This window comes from Aplidium turbinatum, chromosome 16 (genome assembly GCF_918807975.1).
Source record: "Aplidium turbinatum chromosome 16, kaAplTurb1.1, whole genome shotgun sequence".
NCBI lineage: Eukaryota > Metazoa > Chordata > Ascidiacea > Aplousobranchia > Polyclinidae > Aplidium > Aplidium turbinatum.
Genome location: NC_137487.1, coordinates 21,862,091 through 21,873,317, shown reverse-complemented (window position 1 = coordinate 21,873,317; position 11,227 = coordinate 21,862,091). Strand labels below are relative to the sequence as shown.

Genomic DNA, 11,227 nt, shown 5'->3' with positions numbered 1-11,227 from the left:
TAGACCGACACCACGCACTAGCCAACCTGCTACTGAATGCACAAACATGCAATTTGTGATAAAAGTTGATATTTTAATGCTTCTAATATTTCATAAGTTGGCGACGAAAGTTACCTGCCTACCTTTGCACTCGACTGCGTTGTTAGTTGAAAATAATTCTAATAAAAATTAATTTATTAAATTTTTTTTTATATAAACTTGAAAATGAGTAAAATTATTTCCTATAGCGGTCTAGCCTAGATTGCTTCGGCTTCCTGGCTATAAATGAAACTTTTGTTGGAATGGTTGAAGATGCTTGGTGGGTTAGGGAGGCAGAACTATCGTTGGGCGTTGAATAGGAAATGCGATACTCGGTGCAGAGTTACACAAAGCATGAAAAGAGAGGCTTTCCATGTCGCGGTGACGATTCACATCAAGAATCGACTTTTATCGTCGATTCCGCTTCAAACAATCAATGATTGAAACATCACGGTGACGTCACAAATTGTCAGAGTGCAGCGCTAGATGAGAGCTCGATCGGGGACATCACGGACAGAGACTGTGGAAGCATCTACCTCGGCGGGAGATACAATTTAAAATAATGTATTGAGTTGATATTTTCTCCGCATCCATCGGTAGCGTGTTTACAGTCTCCTCACTTCCAAGGAGCGACACTGGGACGTTTCGTTTGTGTACAGTGATGTCGTTTTGTCATGTGCTTAATGGACTATAAATCCCAAGATACGACAGCACAAAGTTGTTGACAGGGAAGTTCTCTGTGAACATATCCAGCACAACCAGATGGACCGCAGATGACAATTGAGGCGACAGAGTCTCTTGTGTGAATCTTCCCAATTCGGTGACGTGGGCAGAAGAAGCCTGATTGGAATCCGCCGATCATCCACTAGGTGTCGCTGATAGCGAGACAATCGCTGTATCAACACGCCCCACAAAATAGACGTTAAGTTTATTAGCGGCAGGAACGTAGACAACGAATGAACAGCACAGGTAATAATAACGTTAGCAGACGTCTGATTAACGAGCTAGCTCCATAAGATCAACCTGACGTCACCGTTCACTAGCAGTCAGATGACGTCACAAGTACTCGGGGGGGGGGGGAATTGTCTAACACGGGGGGTGGGGAAGTTGCGGACCACTAGATAATTTCATATCACGTGACTTGTAAAACCATCAACGTCTTGCCCACTGAACTTGATTGTGAATCTCGAACGTTCCAACAGGTTCTGGCATTGTTCTTATGGTGGAAGTCGTTTGGAGAGCAGCGATCGAAATATTCGAAAGAATAAGGTTGATGCTTGAAAGTCAATAATTTTATGAGTGTAAGATGCAAAACTACCTGCTCGGAGTGAGTGAAATGAAAATGTTACCAGAGGTTCTTTAGATTCCTAGCAGAAGCGCTCTCTTGGCTTGCTCAGTCGACCAATGTTTGTAAGTTAAGTCTAGCGAAGTTGCGTCACTTTATCTCGCTGGGCAAGAAAGCAATATTGGATTCGTCGGGCAACAAATTGCCCTGAGCCGGATTTGAAGAGGCGACTTTTCAGCATGTTCGGCGACTAGACATTCATGCGCCCGTGCTGGTCTTCCCCACCCCTGGCCTCACATTAAAACAACACCACTTTTGTTACGTCATAATATAAAACAACCATCTGACAGCCGAGATTGCAGCTATGACGTCAATCCTGCTTCGACGACGTCACGCTCACTTCATTGTTCTGCTTGTTGACGTCAACACTTTCCCAACCAATGTCCTCCCAGTCGTTCCACGAGTCCTGTCGCGCCGATGACGTAGTGGACGCTGACGTCGTTGGGGGAGTGGTGCCTTCGTTGAGCCACGCCTCCAAGTCGACGTCATCGGTAATCTTCGAACTCGACACCGGTTTCGAGCTGATGACATCATCGAACTCTGTTCGCTCAGAAGCCTTCTGATTGGTTGCTTGCTTGGATAGGGGGGAATCCCCTCCGAATGAGTCCCAGAACTCCGCATTGACCTCAGATTGGTCGGAGGATCTGAAAAGAAAGGAAACAGGATGTTGTCTACGATTCCACGCGATGAGGATCGCGGATTTGGAAATCAACGGAGTTCGCGTGTTTGGAAATTTTGAATTGAGGATTATTGATAAATTAACCGATTATTATAAAAGAATCACAATTTACGTGGAGAGGTTACTTTTTCACCATGAACAGGCACAACTGAGCAACAATGGAACAATAAGACAAACACATAACAGCAAAAATATGATTTAATCTAAACATGCAACAAACTGCTTTACTTTGCTCAAATACAAAATGACAAAGTTCTAAAAGATCACGAGCATCATAACCGGTCAAGTGCCTCAGTATAAGTTATCGCAACCAACAAGCCAACCAGGTGGTGATACTGCACCAGCCCGGCTTGGTTCCGAACCAGTGGGGCCTCGTATTGTTGCACACGCACTTGAACCCACCTCTTATTCTGTATGAGGCTAGATATCCCTTCGATGCTGGACTTGCTGTAGTCAGTGAGCTTTCCCGCCCATGACGTCACGCTGCTGGTGATGTCATTGACCACCCGCCCCTCGTTGATCTTCTGCTGGGTCGGTTTGACGACGCGATCGTTGACTTTTGTGCCGAGGTCACTGGCGATTTCAGACGCCTGCGAACCGAGTTTGGAAGCCTGGCAAGACAAAGGATCAGTGAATCTGCGCCATCTGGAATGATGCTCTGAGGGTTGTCAGCAATTTGGTTGTTTATTGGAAAACATTTCTCTATGCACAGTGGGTCTGCTACTATTCGGTGAGTCCGATTCGGTGAGTCTGATTCGGTGAGTTCCTCCTCTAATCCCTAACCCTAACCCCAAACCCCTAACCCTAAAACGGCAATGATAATTAGGCTACGGTACCCAATAATTTAAAAAAAAAATTGAAAAATCCCCCGTTAAGGGATCGGAATCACCGAATCGGACTCACCGAATCAGACTCACCGAATCGGACTCACCGAAACGGGCCATTCCGATGCACAGTACCCAGCCATTGAAGCCAGAACTCTGCAAATCCCAGCAAAATGGTTGAACTGGCCACTAGCGGCGTACTCACCCCTTCTTTGGCCGACGTTGCGGCTGATGAGGTCCACTTTGCTGCAGCCTGCCACCCAGTGGACAGGGAGGACATTGCTCCAGCAAAAAAGTCGTTTTCTTCTTTTTCGATTTTTGGGGTGTTCCCAAACCCTTCGTACTTTTTTCCCTCCTTTGAACCTGCGGGGGGTACAGTTTCAACTCCATATCACTGCTACCGTAAGTGCTAACACAACGAGATAGACTCAGATTCGAGTTCTCATACTCGCCATCACCATCGAGTAGACCAGCCTACACGCTGCCACGCTGATCTAAGTTACCAACAGGAATTTACTAATCGAATACGAATAATGTAGAAATAATGCTAAACGTCATAATATGCGTAAATATAAGGCCGAGGGAAATGTTTGAAGGAAATTAGACCCGAAGCTTTAATGCCACTCCATACAAGGCACCGTGGAAATGCGTGTTGGTTTTGCTGAGGCTTGAACAATAGGGTGGCTCGTTTTTGAATTTTTTTTTTTAATTCTTTCGGGGTAGTGGGGAAATGGTGCCAATGAGTGAGAAAACAATCATGACAAAATTTGAGATTTGTAACAAATTGTCTTCAGCCTCCTCATGGGGCCCAAAAATCGAAAAATGGGGTCAAAAACGAAATTTTATCAAAAATATTTGTAGTTTGGGTAGATACAATATTGTTTAGATAAAAAACAATGAAAACTATTAATACTACAAAAAGTGCTCAATGCTAAGCAAAAAGCAAAGCGAATTAAATCAAATATAGTTATTATTATCTGAAGCCTTTACAAATTGTTTCACCTAACGGATCATCAGAAGGTCTTATCTATTTGAATAAGACCTTCTGATGATCCGTTAGGTGAAACAATTAACTATATTTGATATTGTTTAGAATTTAGATATATATAATTAACCTAAAAAAAAAATTGAAGTCATTGAACTATTCCTTCAGCTTCCTTAAAGCTTCTGAAAATTTTCATTTTGCTGAAAATTTTGCATTTTTGTTTGTGGTTACATAACTACAAACTTCGTCAGTGACGTAAATTCAAGTAAAAGACGTCACTTTTTCCTACCAAATTAACATAATTTCCTTAAAAAATGACGCAACAGCTCAGGGCAAGTCTATAAAGAGAAATACAATGACGTTTTATAGTTGGCAAAATGTCTAACGCAATTATATATTATGCAACCACCCACAAAAATGCGAAATTTTCAGCAAAATGGACATTTTCAAAAGTTGTGAGGAAGCCGAAGGAATAGTTCAAATGACTCCAATTTTTTTTCTTAGGTTAATTAGATATATCTAAACAATATTGTATTTACCAAAACTAAAAATATTTTTGGAAAAAATTTCGTTTTTGACCCCATTTTTCGATTTTTGGGCCCCATGAGGAGGCTGAAGACAATTTGTTACGAATCTCAAATTTTGTCATCAGCGTTTTCTCACTCATTGGCACCATTTCCCCACTACCCCGAGAGAATTAAAAAAAAATTTCAAAAACGAGCCACCCTATTGAACAAGCGACCGAGAGCAGGCAATATAAAAGTGAATCTTCCAGGAAATGTAGAAGCACAACTAATAAAGACTGACCGATGGTGGCTGGGGCGAATGTATCCTCGCTGTCCAACCAGGACTCGAAGTCGTCATGCTCCGATGGATCGTTGTTCATTGGACCGACGGAGGGCGCACCAGATCTGATGGAAATGAAAGAATCGGTTTAAACTTCAAACACGCGGTGTCGCTGTCCAAGAAAAACATTCAGAAGTTACCAGGGTTGCCAAATATTTCATTTGGTTAATTTCATGTAAAAGAATTGATGCCTAAACATAACATTGTCAATTATGAGATTCCTATGAAAAACAGCAGTACATCCTACCTGTGATTGGTCGACAACTGGCCACTCGACCGCTGATTGGCTGAAACATAATTTTGTGCTGACGATGAACTTTCATCCCAATCTTCTCCGGACGCTTCAGTGGTGATCTGTGAAGTAAGCAATCGATCAGTGGTGAGGTCACAATGGCGTACTGTGAGCGCATAAACACATGGCGCAGACTTTCGTTTGGTCGTAATAATAAAGACCGGGAATATATTTCCACTTGAGTTTTACAATCTAACTGCACTTGCAGAGTGCAGACCAGGCTCACCTTGTCTCTGAGCAGGGCTGCCGTCTTGCTTCCGTACTTCTCCTGCAGCGTCCACCCCTCGTCGTAGTCGTCATGACAACGGAAAAACTCTTTTGCGATGTCGTTTCCTCCCACCTGGCCATGACGTCATAATATACCATCAAACAAGCAACATACTTCAACAACCCAACATGAATGCAGAGTTGGAAGTTCACAAGCGAGTGGCTTTGAAGCACCCCACCACCGGTGGTCAGTCATGCACGCAACTCGCACACCAACCTTCATCTTCTCCAGCTCAGATTCCTTCCATTTGTCCATCGTGGTGGAACGGACAAAGCTCAAGTGGACCCCGAGACCTCGGTGCCTTCCAGAGCATTCCAGACAAATCCATATCCCGTACGTTACCGACACCCACTGGGGGTTCAAGGCGCCGCATTCGAAGCAATTCTGTCAAATACAACTCGTCACTTGCTTGGTCGACGTAGAGACATTAAGTGGAACATGAGACACATATATTGTTTTGAGACACATATATACATAAGATATTGAAGTGGATCTTGACTTTCTAGTTTAATGTTTTTCAGCGCATTGGAAGCAACAACGTATCTGGGGTGCCGAGAATAACAACATTGAGCAACAAATTATATGTTTTTCTAACAGCAACATAACACTAACAAAACATTTGTCAAACAACCTCTTAATAACAATTAATTCTTACATCACAACTGACACAACAATGTACGATCATGCCACACAACATGGCCGCTCACTTTGTTTCCATTTTTTAACTTCAAGTCTTTCAGGACGCGTCTCGACCTGGGGCTTGACATTTTGTGTTTTCAAGTTTCAGCCAATTGTAACTTCCAACAAACTACAGCAGCATTCTATACAGCTTAAACAACCACCTGGTCACTTAATGAGCCGCCGGTACAAGCTGAAAGGAAAGATGATTGCAAGTACCGGTACACCAATAAATGAAACAACCAGATCACCCGCCACCTTTGCCAGCCGCACATAAGCAATATCCCGAACATCATAGTGAAAGAAGTGACAATAATATTAGAGATCAGAATATTGCACAAGAAATCAAGTCTTCAATATTTTTTGAAACGCTTCTTGCAGTATTTATCAAGTTGATTGACAGGTCAGTTTCCATACCTGCAATAAAATGGCGGAAGCACAAATGCTTCAATGTCTGTTAAGAACCTAAGTACTAACAAGATTGCACATGTACAAAGCCCTAGCATGGAAACCTGGTACCACGTCCGGCATAGAAATGAAGCCTATCAAAAAAATATGTTTTCCGATCCGGCAGTCCCAACCAATCAATCTTTTATCCAGCCGATACAGCAAATACATAATGCAACATTACTAACCATGAAAGTTGTCACTAACCATGACAACCAACAATCCTTAAGGAATGAAAAGGAAATCGCCAAAATACCACAAAGCGTCAAACAGTGCAAGCAAATAGAGAACTTTCCAATCAATTTACTAATGAGCAAAAAAAATAGAATAATACGAATATGATAGCGCATACTCTAAATATTTGTAAAGACAATATATTAAATAAAAATAATTTCAAACACTAATTCTTGAGAACGTATATATTGTGTATTTGATAACTGTAACAGAAGTACGGTAGCAATAAGTGTTTGTGATGTTGTAACACCACACTGTGGACAACCGAAGAAGGTGATGCGACAATGTGCAGAGCAACCTCGGAAGGGGAACCTTGTGGGGGTCAATGTTCAAAATAGGAAAGTCGCCATCAAGCCGGATCAAAATTTTCGGACGTTCAACCTTCACAATCGGGAACAAAAGACGTAAAATCGTGAACTAACTGTATTAAACTAAAATGAGCATTGAATAACCCGGAATGGCTCGTTTCAGCGAATTCAATTCTGAGAAAACCGATTCGGAAAATGTTCGAGAATTCTAAGGGATTATCTAGGTAGACGGTTGTTGTTTTACCTTTCCATACCCATGCAAAAGGTTAGACAATCAACTTAACCTATAACACTGGTCAACAAGTAATTTTTACAAGACAAACTAAGATCATTTCCAAGTATACCCCGTGCCCAAGTAAGTAATTCCAGTGTAATGCTTGGTCAAAATTAGTATTGTTTCTGGAAGCTTAAACTGTATAAGGTAGCTTTCAAGTCGCTGTATTTTTGTTATTAGCATATAGTGTTTTTGCGTTCACTCAAAGAAGAACACAAACAAGAACCCGACATATATTTGCAGTTGATATTTAAATGTACTGCTTCTCACGTAGGCATAGAGTTAGTCTTCGAGTTTTTACAGGTCGACAGTAACGCTCATACTTTGCTTTGTTGGTGAAAAATATTGCGAATGTAAGTGAAGAGAAAAACATTTCTAATACCAACGGAATAGAAAAATATTGGCTTGTGAAAGCCGGCCCAGCATGGCCTACCGGCACGAAAGTTTTGAAGGCCATTTAACGTTTGAAAACTGTTCATTTTTTTCTTGCTGAGACTTTAGTTGAGACTTTTTCGCTGACACTTTACTTGGTTTACCTCTATTCTAATTCCTTTGAATAAACAGATGCCGCTGTGGAACTTCAGAATTCTCCGGAAAAGGCTTTGTCCGAATCGGCTTCTCCGAATAGTAGCAGGCCGTGAATAACCTAACTTATTTTAAAGATGAAAATTGCTCCAAACAATAAGACAGAGCAGCCGGCAATTCATTCCATAATTGACAAGATAAAAATATGATTTTTGTGCTGCCCCTTGTGCTTGGTTTTTGAATGCAAGGAGCAAGCTCGTAATGTTATTGAGAAACGTCATGCAACCTTCAGAGCACTGTTCTTATAAAATATCATCAACACAAGAGTGCAACTGTGAAGGGGAGTAAACGAACCGAGGCGGAAATCACATTGCACATGAGTTTGGTTTTATGGACAGAAACATACGCGGTGACATCAATCATGAACCTCAACAGATGAAAAAATTCCTGACGAGGCCTCTATTAACAAGAAAAAAATATATGGAGATCAAAACCTTCGAGCAAACAGTAAGTGAATATAAGAATAGGCTGAGGCAATGCTAGACCTTGCCGGGTTAAGTTATACCAGAATAGACTTTATGTTTTATAAATAACAATGTTGATAATGTGCATTAGACATCATGGCAAAAATGACTCAATGCACCCAAACTAAGCAGAAACACAACTTGTATTGTAATCGATTTGGCACATCTACTAAGAAATATCATGAAGAACTCTTCATAGGCACATAGTAAATTACAATATTCAAAACATTTCCGCCACAATAATTATTCAATTGGATTCAAATTTTAAAAAATAGTGAAAAGCAAGAAAAAAGTTTTGAAAACTCATCGAAAATGAACAGCAATGGACTCAAATGAATCACTGAAGTTCATGTTCAGTGCCCAGTCGAACAAGATGTAAAAATAGTCCAAAAGATGATGCAATATTTTAGTAAAATATTGAACAATAACATTTGATGAAGATTGTTCAACTGTTGCATCATCTTCTGATCTCGTTTCAGTGGCAGAACGAGAAACATTGTTGGCCTATTTTGTACTCATGTTCTCACTGGGCATCACAAATACTCCTTCCATTGCTTTCCAATATTTTCCAGAGCTAGTCTTCGAGCTGGACGATGCCATCACCTCATACTGACCATGGATTGGCCGGCCATAAGTTTTACCAGAACATCCCAAGAATGCTTCAGTTTCCTTGTGCTGGAAGCGAACATATTGGTCCCGGCTCCAAAACTTCCCTTTGCAAACAACGATCCAGTCATCAAGATGATCACCCTCTCCATCTGATCCATAAGCGCTCACTTCTTGCTCATTAGACAGAGGAGAGCCCACATGATGACTGTGGAGATTAGAAGAAGTTTGGATGTGAGTTAATCTAACAGCTTGGCCACATTTTACCGGAGAACCTCTTTCAAACATTTCATTAGTTGGGCTGCGTACTTGCCAATAGCTATTGGCATCAACTTCTGAATTCATCCCAGTAACAGATTGTTGGCCACTTCCAGAGCCATATTTTATATCATGAGAATGCAAACGAACGCTGTAGCCTTTATTTAAAAGCTTCATTGTTGAGCCATAGGTAACGTCTTCTAGTGTAACTGACCAGCTCACTTTTGTTATGGCAAAGCAGCAAATGATTTTAAAAACTGTTTCCATACTTTAACAATATAAAGTCCAAAGAACCTAAACCTTAAATATACACAAAAAACATCAATAAGGTTTCGCTACAATTTGGTTACATTATGTAATGTATTGTTTCTTTCAAGATATGGTTGAGGGTACTGTACATATAATAATCGGTTCCAATGTGCAGGTTATGGGATGAAAAAGGTTTTTAACATCTTTCATTCATAACACAAGACAACAATTTTTTGTTTATCTATTTTATTCAGTGTTTCTATATGTTTTTGAGGTCTCTGATGCCGAATTTGGTGCTAGTTTTTGTCTAGTGTCAATGGTTTGGAAGATATTTTTAGTTATATTTGAAAATTGGTCAAAATATTGCGCATTAATTGAGATTATAATTTTCTTTAAAGTGCTGTTCGATATCACACATCCTGCCTAAATCATTTATTATTCCTTTTCATCACTCGCTAGATACTGCTAAAGAGCTATAAACTTGCAACGTGGAAATTTTTTGAACACGTGATTGGTCAAAATTTTGGCGGTTTACAACTGGTCACATTTCTCGGAGAGTTGGGCTAGTGGCTAAGCCTTTGTTGTTTATTAGCTAGTCAGCCGTTGAAGGCAAGGACTTTAGTGACTGATGAAGTTTACAGTATAAATTTGATAGTGTTAGCATGATTTTAGATGGTTAAATTTGGTAAGAAAAAGTAGAAAAGCAAATGAAGCGGCCCAGTCGTCCAAGTTGCATGGTTATCTGTTGCTTTGGGTTGCTTCAGAATGGCGCTTGTTTATTGACAGCTCAAAACGGAGCTTTAAAGCAGTTCTTCTTCACAATAGAAACACATATCCATCAATACCAATTGCACATTCTGTTCAAATGAAAGAAGATCGCGAATCTGTGGAAATATTGCTGGACTTGACACAATACAAAAACCACAATTGGGACGTGTGTGGAGATTTTAAAATGATTGCTTTGTTGTTGGGTTTGCAAGGAGGCTATACCAAACATTCTTGCTTTCTTTGTTTGTGGAATAGCCATAAAATTGCACTATTTGCATTCTCATTTGGACTTTTTCCGTAATAACTTGGGTCATGTAAGCGAGGAGCATGGTGAACGGTTTCATCAAGACATTTCAGTTAAGAAAAAACGCTACCAAGGGAGGTGGGATGAAGTCATGATGGGGGATTACATTTGGAGCTTGGTACGGGAGTTTGATACCACATACAAACGAAAGACCCTTTCCAATGTGCATTTTTGATCAGGTGTCAATACTGTTTACGTCTTACTATGTGTTCATAGGTGTCGAAATAGGGTGGGCAGGGTGGGCGACGCCCACCCTGCCATGAAACAAGGGTGGGCAAAGTATGTTTCGCCCACCCTGTTTTCATGACACTTATGAAGTGTTTGTTACAATTATTTCCGTTTTTCTTAAACGCTGGATTATCCAACCAACAGCAGCGCAACTTTTTGTTTTACGCTATGTCTCTCGCTAAGTATCCGACAGAACAAAGCAGTTCCGCAACAACGCTGCGTTGAAAAAAGGGGTAGCCTACTCACTGCACTGTTGTTGTTACGGCAACTGCCACAGCTGGCAATTCCTAGTGAGAGAAAGCCACGTTTGATCTTTTTCCGAATGGTCTCACTTTCGTTATGTCACAATCAAACTTCAGTTCCCGGTCAGCATAAGGGAATGTGAATATGACATCATAATGAACATGACAATAAAATAACCGATACAAACTAAAGACGTACTGAACCAATCGCTTTTACAAATCAAAATGCGGCAAATCCGGAGGCGCCACTTTAAAGATAACAGGTCATGAGTCACGCGCTTTTTAGGTCACAAAGGAAAACATAAGAGAAGTTTGTTTAGTTTAG

The 11,227-nt window shown here is 40.8% G+C and overlaps 2 protein-coding genes across 2 annotated transcripts; both read right to left on the bottom strand.

The window, feature by feature from the left end:
* Positions 1-930: 930 nt before the first annotated feature.
* On the bottom strand, positions 931-6,147 carry LOC145785077 (ADP-ribosylation factor GTPase-activating protein 1-like). The gene is made up of 8 exons (XM_082596779.1): positions 5,965-6,147; positions 5,474-5,641; positions 5,216-5,329; positions 4,945-5,051; positions 4,659-4,762; positions 3,072-3,229; positions 2,445-2,653; positions 931-2,007 (listed from the first exon to the last, which is right to left on the bottom strand). The coding sequence occupies exons 1-8, from the start codon at positions 6,022-6,024 to the stop codon at positions 1,674-1,676; spliced, it is 1,254 nt and encodes a 417-aa protein (XP_082452905.1). The 5' UTR covers positions 6,025-6,147; the 3' UTR covers positions 931-1,673.
* On the bottom strand, positions 6,129-9,372 carry LOC145785078 (stromal cell-derived factor 2-like). Its single transcript, XM_082596780.1, has one exon. The coding sequence runs from the start codon at positions 9,286-9,288 to the stop codon at positions 8,752-8,754; it is 537 nt and encodes a 178-aa protein (XP_082452906.1). The 5' UTR covers positions 9,289-9,372; the 3' UTR covers positions 6,129-8,751.
* Positions 9,373-11,227: the final 1,855 nt, after the last annotated feature.

What these genes read in the sequence shown, in the direction of transcription:
- LOC145785078 (XM_082596780.1), bottom strand. Translation starts at nt 9,288, where the DNA reads ATGAAGCTTTTAAATAAAGGCTACAGCGTTCGTTTGCATTCTCATGAT.
- LOC145785077 (XM_082596779.1), bottom strand. Translation starts at nt 6,024, where the DNA reads ATGTCAAGCCCCAGGTCGAGACGCGTCCTGAAAGACTTGAAGTTAAAA. An exon ending in CAGTTGTCGACCAATCACAG is followed by an intron (nt 4,763 to 4,944) that starts GTAGGATGTACT and finishes CATTTCCATCAG; the next exon opens with ATCTGGTGCGCCCTCCGTCG. An exon ending in ATTCGCCCCAGCCACCATCG is followed by an intron (nt 3,230 to 4,658) that starts GTCAGTCTTTAT and finishes TACCCCCCGCAG; the next exon opens with GTTCAAAGGAGGGAAAAAAG.